Below are 23,600 nucleotides of genomic sequence, written 5' to 3' on the forward strand. Positions count from 1 at the left end.
ATTTTTATGTTTCAATCATACTTCCACTTATAAAATTTGTGCTCCTTATTTATTATTTAATTTTAGATGCCAAACCACCAGGCGAACACATTTCATATGTGTTCTTATTTTGTGTTACTATTAATGTAAGTATGCATACATTATTTCGTACTAACAATCATGCATGCAGGGACATTGGAGGGTCTAGATTCGTTTTAAAATAAATGTAGCTTCTTTTTACAAAAAAAAAATTAGAGTCCTGACGTGTGCGGCTAAGGAGGTTAAACAATCAGTTTCCTCACACAGCCGTCGGGAAAGGGTGGGTCCCCTCCAATGTAATAATTTCTCCGGCAGATTTCCGATGGGAAAGCAGGAAGTCGTGGATTTGTTGTTATTTAGGTCGTGGAAAATATTTTTGAAGTGGTTTAGTTCAGGCGTCGGAACTAATTATTTTTAACGGGGCTAATTAAAAAATATTTCTTTCACTACTTAATTAAAAAAAAACAATTGAGAAATACACGGAGAAAAATGAGTATTCCTATTTTATTAAGAATGTCTTCAAATTATTCCTAATCTGGTTCAAAACGGGATTGCAGGCCCTTAAGTGCGATGAACAAGAAGAAAAATTTTATTGGACAAGATTTTATAATGTATAACGCACCATATTATTATATGTAGTGAAAATTAATACATTTTTCGCAGCATTTCTAAGGGTTGCTTCGATACCACAGTTCATTTGACCGATTCAATGTCCAGAGATTACGTCTAATAAAAATTATACTAGATTAGGAAGTTTGTCTATAATCATCTCCAGACAATGGGCTGTCCTTTTATAGGTCAAAATATATATGCTGTGGCCTTCATTTTTCGATGGCCTAGCGCACACATGTGCGATTTGAAAATTAAATTTACCAGAATACTCCAGGTTCATTATAAGATATAAAGCAACATAATTTATGTGAATATCCGCTTTTTATCCATTCTCGATTACATAAGAAATGTAAATTTCCCGTGAAACATCCATTTCCAATGTAAGAAATCTTGATATATGCTTTTCAAAACAAGTAGATGTTTTTTTTTTAACGCATTTGTCACGTGAACCTATGATAATCCAATGAATATTACAGTTGTGTAATTTTATTACGTACATTACGTCTTATCTATCGAATTATGATAATTTTTTGAGCACTGAAAAGTAATGATAAGATAAGAAAGTGCATTCGGTACCTGTTACCTAAGTTCTGTTTTCTTTATAACCCATTATAAATATGAAAATTTCTACGATATTATTACGTACCATACAGATATTGATACTTGTGTGTTGTACGTCCAGCAACGCGATAGTTATGATTTTTTAAGGATTAACACCTTATAACTTTTTTATTGTTGACCGATCCAATTTCACTTTCAATTTGAACTAAATCTGCAGTTTATATAGCATTTGTTTCAGTAATGAGCGTTATTGGCACTTTACTATATTGCACTTTATTGATTTGTTTTGAGTTTGTCATCTGTGGGGATGCTGTGTTGGAGAGTCTTTTGGAGTCGAAAAGGAATGAACTTGGGTCTTTAAGATTCACATTGTAGGAGGAGGAAATAGATGCTGTAAAATCATTAAACAATGATCCACAAATTGGCTTGAACATTGTCAAAAACTTAATTTGTATTTTTTTATTTATTTAAAAAAAAAACTACAGATTTACGTTTAAATTATATTATATGTATTGTGTAATTCAGTAATTCAATGGGCACTGCTACGCGTGCACTTTGGAGCGGCGGTACCACGCGCCACTCCAGGGAACCGCGCAGAAAAGTAAAGTCCGAAAGTAAGATAACTGTTTACAGCGCAGTCCATTGTAAGACTTTTCTGCGTGGCGGCCTGGAGTGGCGCATGGTACCGCCGCTACGAAGTGTACGTGTGGCAGGGCCTAATGAATTTCTGAAGAAACGAGTCTCATTCATAGATTTAAAACAAAAATAGGTACCTACATAGAGAATTTCGTTTTGCTGATTTACTCAAAAAAAATTTGAGTAAATCAGCAAAACGAAATTTTTATTCAAATTATTATACGGCACAACCAATTTACTGTGAAACACGAAAAACGGCGTTAATGTCGTTTTATATTTTTTTGCATAGAATCATAATTATGTGCATATAAATAGAATCGATCAATGGAATTCTACAAACCTATAAGTCTACCTATAATGCAAACTGAAAAACGAATCGTAACGGCTAACAAAGTTGTGTAAATATTTTGTTTGCTTAACCCAAATGTATTATCAGTCAACTGTCACCGAACAGATGGTAAATCTAAGTGTTAATATTGGCATTTTATTCCGATTACACAACTTGTCACAAGTATTACTTTATTACATATAAGTATCGACGAATTTGGAGTTTTTAGAAAACCAGATCGTATGTTGGTACAGGATAAATGGTTCAGTGTGATTAATGGTGTTCTGACCTCCTCTTTGATAGTGATCTCAATCTCATAAACGAATATTTTCATGTTATTACATCTACAATTCAGTTCGTGCCAGGAACCAAAGTTTGGCATAAATTACCTACCGACAGTTAGTTATTATATAACAGAAGAATTTATATTTGTGGTATAATAATTTAATCATTTATATAAAGCTGTTTTTGTGGGAAATCACCCCTGGGGCTTAATGACTTATATATATATGAACTTAAGGCGATGCCATACGTAGTACCTAATGCAAAATCATGTGTTTTTGGTTTGAAAATTTGGTCGCCTAGAAATGTTTCAGATGCTTCAATTAAATACTGCGAGTAGAATACATCTTGGCCTTTGAAATAATCGAGTATTTTTTGGATAAGTCTTTTTATAAGCCCAGAAAAAAATAATGTAAAGGCCTATGAAAACTGCTTTAAAGTTCAAAATCTCCTACTCCGAACCCATTTTCGGTTATGATTTTATTGTATAATGTGGCAAATCAAGTTATTTATAAAATGATTGAAAAAAAAAATTATGCCTGAACATCCACAAAATAAAATAATAATAAGGCACTTTTTGGCCATGTTTTTTTCTTGCATAAATCAAAACAGGCGGATGGTGTTAAGCGGGAATTTAAACCTTATCGCCATCTACGTAAGGGTTGTTATTGATAGCGGCTCAATTTAACATATTACACGACGTAGTGCATCGCCTTAAGCTGAAGTACAAATTACTAACACAAAACCATTACAACTAATTATCAATTATAATTACGTATACCTACACATTTTTAAGTAAGTGAAAACGCTCAATTTATACCAAATTTTTTAATGAAAAATCTTTTTTGAATAAGTTATCTGCTGGGTTAATAAAACTATCAAATTATAACCAACAACTATAATTAAATCCGTTTTAGGGTATGTATTCAGTTCATTTATTTTTGGCTCACCGAATTAATTTTTATATGTATTTCAATAATACTATTATTAAAATGATTAAAAGAAAATCTACCAGTAATTTGCTCCTACCGGGCGGGGTTATCAATCATTGTGTATAACATTATTTTTATTATCAACTGTCTACAATACTTTGCGTAACGACCATGCCATCACGACTAAATTAAGAATTCTGAGCACGCTAGGTATTTCAAATCGAAAAATACATAACTCTAAATGCGAAGTCGGTACCTAATTATTTGGCAGAAGTGCCTACCTTAGATCTGATAGTATAGGCAATACCGCTGATAGTTCCGCTGTGACCTCTCCCTCTTTCTTATTAACACACTTTAATCGGGAAGAGTAGTTCTACCCGTTCGGTCGATTGATGCTTAACGTCGGGAAGGGTAGTTCTACCTTCTGCGCCCGCCTCATTTCAATGGCAGAAAAGAAGAAATTATCCGATGTCTTTATATGAATATTATATACCAATCTCTTTGTAAAGGTCCCAACTATACGTACATAATTATCAAATTGTAATGCAAGTCTTTTTTTAATATTTATCTTGGAGTCTTTTGTGTACATCGATATTTCAACTAAAATGACCTATATTATTTAAAACTTGACACTTGATAGGTATTTCATTTGAAGATCAACGAAATAAGTAATTTAGATGACATATTCTGTTATTCTAATAATTCAATTCTTGGAATGAGGGTTTTTATGACCATGAAACCCGAAACAAATCTCTCTATCTCTGTTCCGCACCCACTCAACTCCTAGGTGCGAGCGAGCGCACAGTGTCTGACGCGACTAACAAAAGCAGGTATCGGCAAACACAGTTAGGCGGACCCTAATAAATATTTACAAGACAAGTGCATGTCAGTTTTTAAAACGCAAATTGTCGTACGGTTGTGTTCTGAGGAGATAATATTTATATTAGCTTTTTCAAACCTTTCAAAATGGATTCTGAAAATTACGAAAGTGATGACGAAATCGTTGCAGATAATTTATCTGCCTGTTCTAGTAATTATTTGCCTGAATTCGATAGTGAAAGTGAAGAATCTAGTGGAAGTGAAGAAATTCCTTGTAGGAGAAGAATGTCAGTGATGCCATTACAGTTTAGTGATTCTGAAGAAAGTGATATGGAGCAAGAAGGAGAAGAGTGGTCTCGAATAGATAATCCGCCAAATATCGAATCATTTTTAGGTCATCCTGGTGTTTGCGTAACACCAGCTGATTCCAAAAGTATTATGCAAGTAGTAGAACTATTTATTGGAAATGATTTGTTTGAAATGATGGTAGAAGAAAGCAATCGTTACCATGCTCAAAATGAATCAAGATTCAAACAAACGAACAAATCCATCAAGTGGAAGCCCATAAACATTCCAGATATGAAAAAAATGTTAGGATTGATTCTGCTTATGGGTCAAGTGCAAAAAACTACGAGACAAGATTATTGGTCTTCAGACCAATGTATCGAGACGCCCATATTTTCAAAAACAATGAGCCGTGATCGTTTCAATCAAATTTGGAGATCTTGGCACTTTTCAAATAACCAAAACATTACCGATTCCAGCGACCGCCTTGAAAAAATTCGACCCGTTTTGACATATCTCATCCCAAAATTTAATTCTGTTTACAAGCCTCAAAGGGAGCTTTCTCTAGATGAAAGCATCATACCGTGGCGGGGAAGGCTAGCATTTAAAGTATACAATGCGTCAAAAATAATTAGATATGGTATTCTCGTGCGAATGGTTAGTGAAGCCCCTACGGGATATATTTGCAATTTGGAAATATACTGTGGGCAAGGAAAGCGACTAATAGATACAGTTGAAACATTGCTTAATCCATACCTAAATTTGTGGCATCATGTATATATGGACAATTACTATAATAGCGTTAAAACTAGTGAAGTGTTGTTGAAACATAAAATAAGAACGTGCGGAACAATGCGAATTAATCGAGGTTTTCCCGAATGCCTTAAAAACGTAAAACTCAATCCAGGCCAAAGTATTTTCCGTCGAAAAAATGATGTGTTATTGCAAATTTGGAAATCTAAGAGGGACGTCAGAATGATTTCAACTATACATTCTTCGATCATACTTGAAAGCGGCAATATCGATTGGAAGACGAAACTACGAATCTGGAAACCACAGAGTGTTATTGAGTATAACAAATATATGAAAGGAGTTGATCGTGCAGATCAGTATCTTTCGTATTACTCAATAATAAGAAGAACCAAAAAATGGACTAAGAGAGCTGTGATGTATTTATTGAATTGTGCTCTGTTTAATTCCTACAAAGTTTACAAGGCCTTGAATGCAACCAAAAGACTGACTTATAAACAATTTTTACTTAATGTTGCCAAATATTGGATAATGACCGAGATTTCTGAAACTGATGCAAATTTTGAGGAACCGAGACCATCCACTTCACAATTACAAAGGAAAGTCTTGAAAAAAGATCCTCCAGGGAGATTATCAATGGACACGAAAAAACATAAAGCGATAAAAATTGTCACCGGCGGTAAAAAGAAATATCCCCAGAGACAATGTCGCGTGTGTTCTGCGCACAAAACGAAAGGTCTGACGAGTTATATGTGTCAATTTTGCGACGTCCCTCTTCATAGGGGGGAATGTTTCACTAAGTATCACACCGTATCCAAATATTAGATGAACAATTTTTAGACGTGAACTGAAACTGATTAGATAAAAGTGGTTAGAAACTAAAACCTAATAGTGTATGGTGAAAAACAATAAACAATATTACGTGAGCAATACGAGAAGCATTCTACCGTAAGTGATTATTTTAAATTTCATTTGAAAAAATAACCAATATTATTAGCATGTTCCGATGGTTTTGGTCCGCTGTACCGTGCGAGGAGCAATTGTACACGTGGTATTTCAATGGGTAATAATGTGTTACTTTGACGATACTAGAGAAGTGGCAATTGTTTTTGTTTTTATAATGATTTGGGCTTGGTGAAAATATAATAATTTGTAATTTTATTAAATTGAAACCTAGTTTATACTTAAAAAATTGAGCCCTAATGACACAACAATGACTTTGTTTTCGATTTATTATGTTGCATTAGAAATAATACTTGGTTTTCGGCTAGAAATTTTATAGCTTGGGTATGCTGAGTTAGTATGTAGAAAATTTTATTGAAATATTTCCATTATTTAAGAAGATATAGCGATTTAAAACAAATTACACAAATTCGCGCGGGACCTTTATTTTCGCCCGTTTTCAGCGGTCAGCCGGCGAAAAAATAACCCGATCAAAGTGTGTTAATAATGCATATATCCGAAAGAGAGGTTATAATGGCCCTTTCAGAGGCAAGCAACACCATTGTTGTAGCATGGATTGGATATGACTTTACCTGACCCCAGGACAGTTCATTATTTTTACACAAGAGGTTATTGAATAGTCTCGCTCTCTGAACGCAGTTCATAGTACACTAATGGACTGATTTACAAAAGCCTGTCTCGGTTGTCGAAGACACTTATGCGACCTTGGGATAAATAACGTAACCTGTCTATTTTGATGGGTTTCGGTATTTGGTAAAAAAAACTCCTGTAATCGATTGTTTGAGTAGGAGCAGATACTTATAAGACGGTAAATATGTGTCTATAAGTATTTTTTTTAATCAGTATGGTCGGGGTGGGGGGTTGGGCGACGACATGTGAACGAATTTTTTTATTTGTTTGTTTTCGAAAAAATAAATATTTTCGCCGGAGAGATTTTCGGAGAAAAATTACAATTGCATACATTTTTTGCTCGAGATAATGTCATGAATTACTGGTTAGAGTAAGCCATGTACGTCTCTTTACACCCGTCATGCATATTTTTTTCTATTACCAACTGCACCAGGGTCCCAATTGCCGTGAAATAGTGGGACCATGGATTTTTCAAAAGGAAATGTTGCCAGGCTGAAGGAATGGGTGGTATAAGAGAAATGTCTGAAACTTAGATAAAGCCATTTCAAATATATCTCAATGATTTCAAGCAACATTTAAATTATTGGTGGTGATCTTTCACCAGTGATACTGAGAGTATTTTCCAATTTGAAACAATGTGCGTTCGACTTCAATTGGTAGCTGAAAATAATGAACTACTAAACATATATCGCCCAATTGTCAGTATATAGGGTACTCCTTTGGGTTGTGTTTTAATTTTATTCCATCATTATATTAATATGTTAATTAATCATGCAATTAAAGGGTTTGTAACGTGATTTCCCTGGCCTTGTCAGGGTCTTGGGTTACTTACCACCTGATAGGAAAGCGGTTACCTACGCCCCATGTGTTTGTGTGTGTGTCTGTGCAAACCTGATATTCCCCCGGTAGAGGAAAGCCACCAGCCACGTGTTTGCCTTAACCTGCTCCTCCATCAATTAACTACTCGAATGATTTCCCCCGAATAATGTGTTTTGGGCGCGCCCCCGCCTTTCATTCCCGCCGTTAATTGATGAATGAACGCGCCCATTCCGCCTTTGTGTCGAACGAAACGCATTTCGGATAACTTGAGCAAACAGAACACATTTGCCTCCGAAGCAAGCGACAACAATATCAGATTCACATCTCAATATCAAAAATTTTATTTCTTTTTTAACCCAAAATATTCTGCGCCCAGGGGGCTCTTACATTTAAAGTGCTTTTGAAATAAAATTACTAATTAAGAAAACAATATAAAGATAATTTAGGACGGCAAACAAATAAGTTTCAAATGAATAAATATGAGAAATAACTGCTCTTTTCTGTTTTGTTCTTAGTCTAAAAACACGACCAGGACGGGTTGTTTCACAAAATTTGAACAATTCATCAAATTTCGAAGTTAATTATTTTTCAAGCTCTATGTAAGTTCCATTCAAGTTCTGTCATTATTTCAGTTCTGTAAAGCTACTGGCCCATAATGATATTAAACAGAACTGAAAATTAACTTCGAAATTTTACGAATTATTCAAATTCTGTGAAACAGTTTATAGATCGGTTCAGAACCATCGATTTTATGATTAGAGATTCTCACGGCCACATTAGTAAAATGTTGCCTTTTGAGCTGTCACACCGTGTTGTGTTTCCTCCTTCTTGGGTTAATTTTTCGGACAACGTTGCAGTGTCCCATCATCAGGGCAGACAGGTATTACACAGTACACCTCAGGACATCATATAAGGCTAACGGCTATCCGAAATATTGGCTACAGAAGGAGGAAGCACAAGATGGTTGAATGCACCAAAAGTAAATAGCGTAAATTCTTACGATAATCTTTCATGTAGATCAAACAGCTGAATATGAAGAAATCATTAAATGACCTTTAATTTAGCCCTAATGTATAGAATTATGGGAAATTGTGTTATAGAGTTTGGAAGTGCGCCCGCAGCCTCCGGGGTTGTTTTTCCCAACTGTGCCTGGATTAATCTTTTAAACTCATATTAGTCTCCTTTTTGTAGATGTCCGTAAAGGGCACTCTTATGCTACGTGATGGGTGTCATCCTCTCCCGTGTGTAGTTGACCTGGTTCCATACTTGGACATTAGATGTGATGGAATCTCAATCATCCCAAACATTTGTCTCAAATGCTTATACTATTTTGATATACACGGTTATCCATACATAGCAGCGAAACATTTTTTTATTGCAGTAGGTACACTACTGCAGTGAAATAATGCGTTTCGCTGAGTTGGTCGTTTTACGAATTGTTTGCTAATAAATTATGACCAATATATATATTTACAAACTTAACTTTATAGTATATATTTTATATACCTACTTATATATCTAATTGCAATTTTATCTTTTATTATTTATAAGAATGCAACCGCAGTGGGCCGAAATATACTTTTTCCGCTTTTGTACCACCACACAAAAATATCACTGGCTCAATCGATATCGTCAATCTGTCTCACATCTCTACAGAAACTTTTTCTTTTCTCGTGCATTTCAATATGTTTCGCATCTTTTAAATCAACATTTCCCGCCTTCCGAAATAATGATAACTAGCAGTTAAAAACCCGCTCCGCGGGTTTTTGCTGCTAGGCCCTGCGGGCGGCACTTCGTTGGGCTTCGCCCAGTTTGAGTGATACTAACAGTTACATTTAATAGGTAGATATTAGATCAATGGGTAGATATATAATAGAAAGACATTCTGAACCATTAAACACCCCTCACCCCAACATAAATCTCGTCAATGAGAAAAATGTTTCCTCTTCCATACCACCGAAATGATTTAATTTTTAAATCGAAATTAAATTGCAAAATATTTATATGTAATTTGAAAATAAAAAAAATATCAACATATTACAATATTACATATAACTTTGGTAAAATAATATACTCTTACCAAAAGACTGTCAAAGTAATTACATTTTTTTTAAATATATTAAGAATTATTTTATTGGGATAAGTCCTAAAAATCTACATATTTGGGTGAAATAATATTACGCTCTTACCTAACGATTGTCAAAGTAAATACAACAAAACTCTCTTCTCTGGAAAACCTTACAGGTGGGATAAATTGAGTCAAAAAACAAAACTTTTTAAGCAAGTACAATTTATTATACTTTTATTTTTTACAATCTACAACATAATATTATACACTTACATTAGGAAAAAATCTCTTTATAAACAGTATTATCCGTATACCAATCAGTCAGAAATTGTATAAATAACGATGACTGCGCTCAAACTGTCCATAAGAAAATACTGGTTCAGGAAGTAACAGTCCACCCCGTTCTAAAGTTTGTCCTTGAGATTTATTGATGGTCATTGCATAAGCTAATTTGACTAATTGTAACATCCGACAAAGTGTTTTAAATTCTAGGAATGAAATGTACTGTACCTTTTCTGTTCCCCGTAATGATTTTGGCTTGAATTAAGTTACAGCTGAAATTTTTATAGCACCGCTTTTGTGAGATATCACCTCAGGGGCGCTTTCCGTTGAAGTACATCCTCATTGATTGCATAAACATGACTATTTTTAGGGCACAATAGGGTACGTTGACTCATCACTAAGGCATCAGGAGTTGTATGTGTCTCACTGTATATATAGTGAATAATATCTTGACAAATATTTACATTGGGAATAAGCACATATGATTCTAATGTTCCTTCTACCGAAGGAAGTTTGCCATCTTCCAAGTCCAAAAGCCATTTAGAAAATATATTTTCACTTTCTAAAGCTCTGACATTTGTTTTTAATTGAAAAGTTTTCAAATGGTACCAAAGTATGCTGCTTTTTATGCAAGCGGCAATTAATTGTCCTCGTGAAGTACGTCGACACACTGGAAGGATCTGACAAAAGTCTCCGCCCAAAACAATAACTTTGTTACCAAAGACAGAATCACTTCCCATGATATCACGTATAGTACGCTCAATAACTTCTAAAGCTACACCTGGTGCTTCATCCCATATTATAATATCTGCTTCCGTTATAATTTTCCGATTCTTTGATGTGACCTTACATGTTGTATTGTCCTGTAAATTGAGGGGTAAATTAAAAGCAGTATGATAAAACTCTTTTACCTTTTCGTCTTAGAGTGTGAATTAAAGTTTAGTAAAGGTATGTTTTCCCTGTTTCGCCTGGGCCATCAATGAAGAAACATTCATTGTCATCATTTTCATGTGAAAAAACTTATTCAAAATAGAATTATATGCTTGAAGTTGTACGTCATTGAGTTTGGCAGCCATCAATTCACCTAAAGTGTTTTCAGAAATTACATTAAAATCAGATACTTGTCCAAAACTGCAACTTTCATCAGGTTCAGGTAAGCCCTGCATTCTGCAAGATGAATTCTCCTTCATAAGAATATCCTGTATGTTTAAAAGACAAAGATTAATTAATAGCTGTTTCTTCAGCAACACCACGATGAAAAAAATCTTCAGCTGAAGATCGAAGGGATACATTGTATTAAAATTAAAACAAATAGATGTCTAAGAATTTTAGGCATCAAATACAATGAAGCCTCCGTCATGCACTGCGTCCATTCTCGTATGTCATCAATGATGTTGCCGCCTCCCCGCTGTCGCCTCGTCCATTTTTTACCAGCTGAAAAGACATAGTTATTTGGTACATCTTGATACAGAATAGAGCGTCCCTCAATATCTTTAAGATTTAATTGGAACCACGCTGTTAAAGAGGTGTTCCTTGTAGATGCTTCCCTAAGAGCCTGTTCCTCCTGCCCCTCTACAGAATAAACAGATTGGCTGTCGGGTAAATGTAAAGCCAGAAGTAAAATTGAGTGAGATTGATCATGTATAGATAAGTGAGAACATATCTAAAAACCCAGTATAAATAAATAAATACTATCCAAAGAGGAACAAATTTCAACATTAATATGAGCATCATATTTTTTGCTAAGGAATGCATTATATGGAACAACAAATCGATTGTCGATACGTATATCCCGAACAACGTGATTTTCAGAAAAATTATCACGTATCCTGTACTCTGGGTAGCCTGCGGAATTATTATCAGTAGCATCTTTAAATGATTTGGGGAATTTTTTAGAGCACTTACCGTCTACCATGCAGACTGACCTTGGATTAAGTACGCCACATGGTCCATGAATGTTATTTTTTAAAATAATATGGTACAAAGCCGTTCTTCGGATGGGGTAGTTCTGCAGATACGGCATTATCAATATCAGAAGCTGTATACAACTTATCTTGGCTGCAAAGTGTAAACACAACATGTAGATGAGGGAGTCCTCTTTTTTGCTGTTCAATTGTATACACCCAACAAATTACCTTTCCAAAAACATGTTTCTCAGTCATATCATGAATAAATTACTTGACTTTTAGATGGAAAACCTTGGCTACTATATCAGGCCTGTCCGCGGCCGATTGATAATGTTCCAATTCGGTTGGTATTTCTGGCCATTTGGGATTGCATGTAAAAGTTATGACGACGACAGGACGACCAAATTTACGTACCATTGCCATTGAAACTTGATAAAGTTTATTCACATGGCGTGGTCCACCAGTAAATGAAGATGGAAGAATGACTGTATTACCTGCACATACTCCTCTATCAGTGGCTAAATTTCTTACATGGTTTTGCAAACCTTGATAGCATTCCACTCTGAGGTGTCGTTGGTTTTTCCTAATGTAATCTAGGCGACCAGATTGGTAAATAATGTAAGCATGAATTAAATACTGTTGAAAATGTTTACCCGCATAATGGATTGGATTAAATATGTTTCTTCGCACTGCTAATTTACTTGCATAAAACTACATAGCAGTTACAGTATGACATTGAGCAGTACAGAAATCAGCATGATGCTGAAAGCCTGGGGTCCAACCACATTCACCTGATGGAAATAGTAGTGGGAAAACCATGGGATCTAAATGCTTTGATAAAGTTGCCATCCTTTGAGGTCCTTCAACATTTTTAGGTTAAACAGCGATATCTATACCCGATGACAAATTCCCGTCTGTCTGCTACGTAAACCATGGCGATATCGTGAGAACTGGTTGGAGCATTGTACCTCTGATGAACGTGTAAATAATAGACGTATATCTCTCACCTCAGCCGCAATGCGTATTTCTTCTTCCTCGACAGCTTCTTTTAGTTCAATCATCAATTATTTGCATTATATTTTTATAGCAATCGGCATAACATGGATGACTCATACGCACTCTAACAGCCTCATCAGGATCATATAGATAAAGCTGAGCATAGGAAGGTATTTTACCTGCAACTTGTATACTTCTGGAAGTCAGATGATAAACCTAACCAATTTTTTTTAAACAATATGGACCATTACCTGGGATATTAGCTATTTGCGCTCCAAATGAGGCAAATCTATTAGCACTGTTTACATCTAGTAGCATTTGTATTGACAAACAAAATTCCTAAAGTTTTTAGATTGACTACAATCTCCTGTCAATCATTCGTTAAGTGCTGGAGGATAAGCTAAAATTTGTGGTATATGGCACTTCAATCGCTTGGTAAATTTCCCTCTCATTCGAACATTCCGAAATTTGACCAATTCTGGTAAAATATTGCCCACATACCTTTTAGCCATAGTAATTAAATTGAAATAATAATCTGAAAACAAAATATTTCTTTTTAGCGATTCACAGCGATAGTTTTTAAAAGAAATATCTACGGTTATCACGTCAATAATAATTCTGTAATTATCACATATTAAACATGACAGCTGATGACAGCGAATGGGGTCGGTGTTGTAATATCAAAAAATAATTAATTACGTATTTAAGTATCGAGTGGAACTGGTTATTTTTGCAGCTGGCTTTATAAGGTGGATTTATAATTATATATTATATTTATTATTTATAATTATAATATATCTCACATTAAATAATCACACTGACATTGTACATTGCTTGACACTAACTGGTTATAAAAGTTTTTTACATTGATTGGAAATCCATATACGCTGGCAACACTGAACAATCTGTCTTTCGCGTGAATAATGATAAACGTCAAATTTTAATACGTAATTGTGGATAATTTTTACTGTAATGTAATGAATCCAATGGATTGTCAACTTTCTAAAACATATTTTCTTCGATATTATCCAAAAATTATATGAGCATCGTGTCTTAATTTTCAAATCGTGTCTTAATTTTCAAATCGTGTCAATTTTCAAGTTAGCGGAATTTAACCGAAACAGACAATTTAAATTTGACCAATCAGAGGGCCTACACCGTCCAGACGCTGGAGTATTAATACTATCAGATTATCTCTCTGTTTTGTTTATTGTTTCCTGCACTCCACGAATTCTACAGGGAATGTATTTTTCTTCGCATTCTAGTCCACTTAATCTTATACATTTTTATAGGCTATCTTCATTGGCGAAGCCATAAGGTCAAAGGAATTATATCGCTCTTCGTATTATATACCTATCCTGTACCCATATGACGATTATAACTTACGGTCCATTACTTCATTGTCATGTTCGTATAGATCTTATACTATAATAATACGTACGTTGGTAGAAGTTGTGGGCGGAAAATTATTCTGGCGAAATTTGTGAATCCATTGGTCACCATAAAATAGCTCGCTGCATTCTCAGTTCTGTGCTAATAATAATAAAATTGGCATATTTTCATAGGCTTTATTTATTCAATTTAAGGACATCATACAAAATGTTACCTACGCTTTCCTTTATGTGCTCATAGATACTATTCGAACGAGCTTACATCTTCATAGACTTAGTGTACAAATTTTAAAATTTAATAATCTGGCTGTATTCTTAGCTTAATTATTATCCTAATTTTATGAATGCATCTAAGGACGGGTTGTTTCGGAGAACTTGGACAATTCATCAAATTTCAAAGTTCATTTTCAAGTTCTGTGAAAGATTTTTTGAAGTTCTGTTTTTATTTCAGTTTTGTCAAGCAACTAGCCTATAATGATATCTTAACAGAACTTGAATAGGACTTTCACAGAACCCGAAAACGAACGTTGAAATTTGATGAATTATTCAAATTCTCCGAAACAACCCGTCCTAAGTATTCTCTATTGGGTAGGTACTTCGCAGTAAATTAATCAGCAAGGTAATTGTTCATTATTCGAAATTGGACAGGTACTTCAGTAGTGTTATCTTGAGTAGGTAATAGGTACCTCAAGTAGGATATTGTACGTAGGCCCCTTGACGGCCATGTCACGTCATAATCATAATAACTCGCCTTCTCATTCCTTCCCAATTAGTCACATTCACAGGCAGAAGATTGCCTCTGTAGGTGCATGCGATATGAATACATAATTTATAGTAGGTATGGTTGTTAATTTACTAAAGGTATCTCTCTCTCTCTATTTCTTATTAGGGTTATCGATCAACGACTCATATTGTTTGAAAAATCATAGAATTTTTTTGATTTTTTATAAATTATCTCCTTTTATATAAATCAGGCAGTGATTTATTACGTCGGGTTTGTAAAATAACTAAAAACAGAAAATACATTCTTTTTAGTTGTATTGGATTCTCTTTCTTTTAAGTTTTCTCCCGGACCCCGACATAAAGAATTGCTTCATAGGAGAGCTGAAGCACGCTTTTCCGCTAGTAGACAAGGTGGTGAACAGTGAACAGTGACCAACTATGTATTCCTAAATTGTTTTTCATTGATTTTTAAATAAAAAGAATACTAATAAATATAGCAAAAGCAAACTGATTTCCACTAATTCGCTCACTCAAGTTAACGCCCCTAACTTTCGCTAATTTCATTATTCCAAGTAGGTTTATTGCTTTTAAATACTAATAATAATAGTTGTGGGGTATTTTTTGTGTTTTTTTACACCCGCCGCTACGTTGAGAGAATCAAGTTGTAAGAATTTTTTATCTCCGGTCTAAAGTACTAACTGACATAACCGATGTTGTTGAGTATTCAAATTTGAAAATCCTATAAATATACAAGCTTTACTTCTCATAAACTATTTAAATTTTCATCGCAGAACATAATTTTAAAGTTTTGGCGTTCGAGACACCCGAAATATTTTTCAATAAAGCTTCCAATAAAGCTTTCGAAACCAGACGAAAGCATTCCTCGCAGTGCGCAATGCGACATACCCGTATTAATACTCGTCTTATGTCTTACTTATGCAGATACAAGTGTGTATCTATTTGGGAACATAGGGTTTATTATTGGTGTTTATCTCCACCAGTTTAAAAAGCTCGGAGATTGATCGCTGCAGAATCGAAATCGTTCTGCATTGGCGGTAAATCGCCCTTGAGATGACTTCTTACAAATACATATGGCCTTTTGTGATTTCAAATAAACGGTAGTAGGTTACTCCGCCCTTTTTTATAGACAGAATTACAATAATGAAAACGCTCGTTATGAATATTATTCTATCACTAGTAGTTCCTACCTGGTTTCTTTTGAGATTTCAACACTGATTTTTCACAATCTTCTTTTTTATGGACAAATTGAAAAATATGTACCTACCTAGCGAACAATATTTCCTTACGTACCTATTATACATATATCGCACCTATTCTACATCTTTCAATATGTCCAGAGGACCAACCCCAACCTCTTGTTCGAATGTGTCGACTATTTATATAACACCCTAGTGGCAAGATTCCGTACATATTATTGAATCTCTTTTTTTAATTTGACTTCACTGGACTCAAACTTTATATTCTCTTGTTTTTGTTGTTGTTTTGTTTTACGCACCTACGGTCTTACTAAAAAACGTGGTGAAAATTTAATTCAATTGATAAACGACCGTGTACTGATTGAAACGTAAAATAAAATGATTGAGAGCAATTGGGACTCTTGTGCGGTTTCACATAAAAAAAGAAACTGATTAGTTCATGGTAACATAATATATACATTACTTATCCAACCAAAGAGAGTTGTTTAACTTTTGTGTAAACTTGAAATATTAATAATTTATCAAAGAATTTTGGAATTTTCCCAAATATTTTAAATGTTCTACATATTTCTTCATTTTAAAGATGTCGTAAAAACAAATACCATTTAAAGAAATAGATAAAATTACCTATCAGGTTTTTGTATTTGAAATATACTTTAATGTTTTAAAAATAACAATATTCTAAATTCAAACATGAAAAGAGTTGAAAAAAAGGTTAGCACTAAATTTTTTAATTATAACGTCGAAAAATTTCAGAAAATGAAAACTTCAAAGAGCATAGTCCTTTTAATTAAGTATTTTGCAAGATAACTGTCACTTCTTTTTTTTCTCGAACAATGATTTCAATCACAAATGACAAATCAACACCGTCATTCGCGGGGAAACTGACGTGCACGGCGCATGCGTAGAAGTAGCGCATGCGCTTAATTTTGCAAAAATGAACTGTTGTGAGACATTTTTTACTAGTAATAATTCGAAATAAAAATTGTACAGTCTTTTTACAACGTCTAACAAAAACACCTTTTAACGGTTGCAAAGTGATTTTTTTATTAGTAAGACCGTAAGGGGGCTTACTAATGAAAATGTTTTAATATTTAACACAACTGATAAACAACCACTAATGCATGGTAAATGGTTGTTTATCAGTTGTGTACATTACCTACTAAACTAAAATAAAATCTAGTCAACAATTAAATTGATATCACGATTTGGACATGAATCTAGGTGGTCGATAGAGATCTAATAATATTGTGACGCGTACAAACTACAGTCAAAAATAAAATATAAATATTTCGAATCAATGTAGTCGCGTTGACCTAAACTTTCCAGTCAGTAAAAGCTGATTAAACTGCATGATGCCAGAAACCAAATTCCAGAGATTTTGCTGCTTCATCAAACAGGTTATCGGGAAGATAATTCTATTATGTATTGTGGGTACAATGTAAAATAAATTAAAATATCTGTAAAAAAACTAGTAGGTATATTAAATAAATAAATATTCAAAAGTTCTGTACAGTGTTTAGTTTGTTTAATATTTTATTCTGACTTATTTACTAATAGGACTCGCATTCGAAATTACACGTTTGTATTATTTAATTGTACAATTTCCGTTTTACTGAATTCATGACTCGAATGCATAATTTACATAATATTATTACGTTGATAATATCCTCATCCTAACTAATGCCATATTCACCGGCGATGAATAGAGTAGTGCTATGGACAAACAAAACCATTAATTATTTGATTACGCAGAGATAACTTTTGTAACGGACCGAGTAGTGTTTCTAAAGATGCACCTAAATGATTACTCATCGATTCAATTAACTCTATAATCATAATGTTTACATAGTGCACCAGAAAGATCTCCAATATCAGAATATAATTTATTTATTTTTTAATTTGATGTAAATCATATTATTAAGTTCTGGAAGTATTTTTTGATTTTTGGTATTGTTACATCTGTTTCGGCTTTCGAGGCCATAGTTTAGTTTGAAAATGGCCTTAAAAGCCGAAACAGCTGTAACAATAACAAAAACCACAAAATACTTGCAGAAATTAATAATAATTTAAAAAAATAAATGGAGTTCTACGAACACAAAAACAATAAATAAAAAAAAATATGTATAATCTTTTCTGTCGTATGATTTTCCTCGTTTTCACGACCTTATTAGTAATTTCGTTAACCGGAAATAATTTTCCGGTAATAATTAATTAATGTAATAATTTAAATAAAAATATTCTGTTTTGCAAAATAACACACCTACAACTTTCAGTTGAAGTTTTATTTATTTTCGATTTGTTTTATTTTGATAAAAGGTGGGAATATAAATTAAATATGTATTAAATTACTACTTATTGCATAAAAGAGTGTAATTAAATTTAATCTAAAAAAATCAATGTGCCACCACTTCTATTATGTGTACTATGTACTTATAAAATACTTCTTTGGATTGAATTTTTAAATTTTATTTTATTAATGACTAAAATTTTATGTACATTTATCATGCATTTGGTATGTAAGTATCTTATATTCTATTATGTTTGGTAAGTATACAGAAGTTCTTTATATGCACAGTCACCAGGGTTTCCTGTACCGCGATTGTTATAGGTTTATACTTATGCTGACTTCATAATTCCTCATCCTTGTCTTTACTAAGCCGTATATTTTTATTTTATTTAAATTATCACCAAGGTATTTTTGTGCCTACCCAGTATTCATAATTTTTATAATTTTCTTATCATCTTGTTTACTGAACCATAATTTCGATTTTATTTTTAAACTTGTTTATCTCCATGGTATTTTTAATTTCATTAGGAAGGGCAATATATAATTTTGTAGCATGGAAATTATGTTTTTTTGCCTAAAAATGTACATCAGATGATTTGGAATGTTAAGTAGTTTTGAGGTTAAGTTAGGTTTCGTCCCAATCTGACTGCACGCCAGTTAAATTCTTATTATTTCTTTGACGTTTCGGCACGGCAAATGTCTCGATGATGTTATTCTGGTTATTTTCGCAAGTCTGTCGAGGATACGAATAACTTGCTAAATGTTATGTGATGAACCGACTTTCCTGCATCCTAAATACATACTCGCACTTATTTTTGTTATCATTATTTGGCCGGTGTCCAAATTAACTTGAAATTGAACTAATCACCCCTACAATTAGATTCGCTTTCAAACGCATTTTAAACAAAATAATAAACAAACCGCTACAATGAATGGATGATTCTTTCAGAATAAATAGTGAACAGTATTTCGCATTCCATTAAATTGGCTATGTCTCACTCCTTTGCTCCCAATTTCCTTTCACCCCAAACTATTCCTCGAAATAAATGAGCAACTCAATATTGTTAAATTTACACTATATAATTTTTTATGACGATAGATTTTATAACACGTTTTTATGCTTTATGTTTTTATTGCTAAGAAATACGTAAAAAACTATGCATTTACTGCATATTGCACACATCCGGAGTTTACAAGATGTTTCCACGTACCTACATATTGTATTACGAGTAGGTATAATGTTATCTTCAACAACCATTATTATAAATTCATTATGAAAGAGAAAGAGAAAGGGGCCTTTTTGGCCCGGAATTCTGTATGCCAATTAATCAAAAGTCAAAAGTATTTTATTACTAGCGCAGATCCGTGAAAATCATGGGAAGTAAAATTTAAAAATAAAAATACTAGTTAACATTAGAAAACGCTATAACTTTTGCAAATGGCGCCAAATGTCAATTCGGTTTTGACATTTGTGAAGTAAACAAACGCAGAATACAAATCGACAAGACATTAATCGGTTTACTCCCCAAGAACGCGGAATAACAAGTAGTACCAAAGTTTATCATAAAAAAAATTACAGCAAAAGAACATCGGGTGATTACTTTTGCCCAATCCTGTATTTAAAAAAAAGTTGAAAATATGTAAGTACCTATATAAATGTCACGGCCGAGAATGGAACCCCGATCGACTGCTTGGAAGGCAAATATGCTGATCATTATACCTCCAATTATTGTAAGAACGGCGGCATAAATTCATTATTTGTAGGTAGGTACTTAAAATATAATATATATTTTTTAATTTTAGATTGTTACATATGTGGTAATAATAATAATAATAATGATTAGTTCATTTCTATAGCGCCGTTTTCGTGAGAAATCACCTCAAGGGCGCTTAACAACATTATACATTTTACCTATTCCCTGACTCTTAGACTTAAAAGTTCGATTTATTACTACTACTCGCTTATAACTAATAGCTAGTGACTTACAAGTGAGACTTGTTAGTGATTTAAACCTACATCACATCCGAAATTATGTTGTTAAATAATTATTAATTTATTTCCATGTAACCTGGTGAAAGTGACTCTGATAGTATGATAACGATAACCTTAGCCGAGAAAGAAGGGTAGGTATACGCGTTTGACTTAGCCTCTCATCTCACTGGGTCGGTGTCGGTAAGCAATTGACATAAACATGCGCATAAAAGTAAAAGTATGGTTTGCAGCAGCTATTGTGTGAATTTTCTGCCCAGAGTCTTCGGTTTATGTGGATTGCTTACCAATGCCGACCCAGTGGGACGACCGTTTTAGATTCCGAAGAAAGCGTGTTCGGTTCCAAATGCCGTGTAATAATTATATTGACATGGATTTTTCTGTTTATATGTGGATCTTGTAATGTTGATTTTTATGTTTATAATTAATGACATAATTATAATGACATAATTTTATTTATTGTTGTTCTTCGGGACAGCGATAAAAACATCTTCGAAGATTAATATATTAATCTTATAAGATATTAATCTTCGAAGATGTTTTTATCACTGTCCCGAAGAACAACAATAAATAAAATTATGTCATTATCAAAATATAAATATTTGCTTCAATCTCGATCCAATTGACTGATAAAACGTTTATACGCTCTATCACTCTAATGACTGTTTTATTAAGATTATTTATTTGCATAGATGTAATAAAATCTAAGTTGTTGGCGCCAGTTAATGTCGTTAAATTTGACCAATGATTTGATTTGGACCGACTGTTTAAGCGCCAACTATATCATTCCTAAAATCGATTATTTAATCTAAAATAGCTATTATATATTTTAGGTAATTTAAGGGTTTGTGAAACCGATTCTCTTTAGTAAATATAGTATACCGCCCATTACAGACCACTGTTGGCTCGCTAAATGCAAAATCTGTTTGAACTACCGTAACCTGACGACTGATTAGCTATGCACATACCTACATACAAAAAGAAGCTCATTTTTTTTTTGCTGTAATGTTATACAACAAACTTCCACCTAGTATCAAACAATTATAAAACAATTATGTACAATTATACTAATACCAATTATATTACCTTGTATAAATCAATTGATAATTGCATTAAGTCCAATTATCTTAATTAGGTTTTATTTTAGAAAAACATCATCATAGATGAAAATACCCTACCGAAATCTTTAAGTTGAACTAAATAAGAACTTTAATTCGTAGAGCTCCATTTAATTATTTAATGTAAATAGAATTTAATAATGTTATTATTAAGTTCTGCAAGTATTATATGTATATACAGCAGCTGTCACAATAATATAAAAAAATTAAAAAAAAAAACTGTAATACTTGCAGAACTAAATAATAACATTATTAAAATTTGATTTCATTCATTTGGTTCGTCTCAACGCAGGGTCTCTGGTAAGGAGGACTAAGAAAATATTCTATATCTCTATTTTTGTCTTACAGTAAATTAATTTAAAAAATTTTTATATCTAACCATTATGTTACACCTTATTTATTTATCATTACGTTAAAGTTATTGATTACTGATCTGAGATGCCTGTATTTTCAGTGTAATAATAAAATATTTTTATTTTCAGGTGTCATCATACGTCCTGTTGGCTTGTCCTTGCTTTACCTGCTGCTGATGTTTTATTTGCCTTATGTACCTGTACCGACACAAAAGACTTTCAAAGGTAATGGATAGTTTTTTAACATTGATACTATTTAGGTTTATTAGTTTTTTCTCAACTTAACTCTTCCTACCCCCTCTCTCTAACCTCTTTCTAACCAATTTTGTAATGAACTTTTTAGTTTCAATTCCAGACACCCCCGGGTGTTTTGGTAAAAAAAACGGGCTTCTTTGTGTTAATATTAATGTATAATGGTGTAGTGTGAATAAATAAATAATAATATACATTGCCATGCCAAATTGACGGCAGAGTGCACAAATATGTTAAGTACTTCAGAAAAATTCATCTTAACTGCCCTCTATTCTTAATTATAATGTGTTTAGCGATTATGTGGAAATCAATAGAAAAATGTTCCTACGTAAAAGTAGCAGATCTGCATTTTCACTTTTTTGATGATCTTTGACTATGCTTAAATTTAGGATTGATAAATTTTGCAATGAGTATTGTTAACCTTCCCGTTTGCTAACCGAGGTATATTAATAACCTACGTGGGATATATTAGCACCCCCCCTTGGTAAAAGTTTTGTTTTGCATCTTGGCATGTTGAAGATTAATCTAAATTTTGTCCATAGTGTAGAGGGCTTTTAATGCATTATTTGTGGCTTATGCCATTAAAATTGTTCCTTAACTTTTTGTTGTTGTTCAGGCCACGCGGGTCACTATCTGCGCGCTGTGCTGTTCATCAGCGTGCTGACCATGGCGGCGCAGATCGCCTGGCAGATCACACTGGTGTCTGTGCCGCTGGCTTGGTCCGGTGAGTGGATCCGCCAGTGCGGCCACATCGCCAAGATCCTGCGCCACTCCGGCTTCGTGCCCTTTGAGGGGCTCGGCTTCACAACGGTGCTCAAATGGATCTCCCCAGAGGTAATATACTCTCTTTGATTCATTGATGAGATACTAGGCTGTTGAAATGGCTCCACTCCATTGGAGTCCATTCAAGCCACTGCCCTAAGAATTCAAATAGTAGGTTACTAGCAGCGCTCGGTGTTTGACGTATTACTAACTAAATAACTGCCCTAAAATGATGAAACACCGAGTCAAAAACATTCCCACAAGGGTTGGACGATATGGCAGAGTAACTTTCCCCAGGGAAGTGTGTTTTTTTATTTTTTTTTCTTTCTTTCGTTTTTTTATTTCTTTAAAATAACTGCTAATAAAGCAAGAATAAGTTTTATAAGTTCTGCGGCGACCACCTCAAATGTATTTCATTCTGCAAATTTGTTTTATTTATCACTGGTATTTTCTTTTGTTGGCAGATTCTCATGTTCCTATCATCAATATCAATCTATATAATAACCCAACGCCTGTGCAGAGGACTGCCCGATGATGAATTACAGGCTAGTGCGCCCAAAAGGAAAGGAACCTTCCTGACCAGTGTTGGTGAGTTAAATAAATGTTGATAAACAAT

At 33.6% G+C, this 23,600-nt stretch overlaps 1 protein-coding gene across 1 annotated transcript in view; it reads left to right on the forward strand.

Annotated features, from left to right (window-relative positions):
- Positions 1–23,600, forward strand: part of Piezo (piezo type mechanosensitive ion channel component) — a 138,892-nt gene that overhangs the window by 58,517 nt on the left and 56,775 nt on the right. Inside the window, exons 3-5 of the mRNA XM_089651351.1 lie at positions 22,100–22,195; positions 22,839–23,056; positions 23,449–23,572. Coding sequence (XP_089507477.1) covers positions 22,100–22,195; positions 22,839–23,056; positions 23,449–23,572 — 438 coding nt within the window. The remainder of the gene's footprint in view (positions 1–22,099; positions 22,196–22,838; positions 23,057–23,448; positions 23,573–23,600) is intronic.

Source organism: Hesperophylax consimilis, chromosome 4, assembly GCF_061612785.1.
Source record: "Hesperophylax consimilis isolate HC1 chromosome 4, BYU_Hcon_1.0, whole genome shotgun sequence".
NCBI lineage: Eukaryota > Metazoa > Arthropoda > Insecta > Trichoptera > Limnephilidae > Hesperophylax > Hesperophylax consimilis.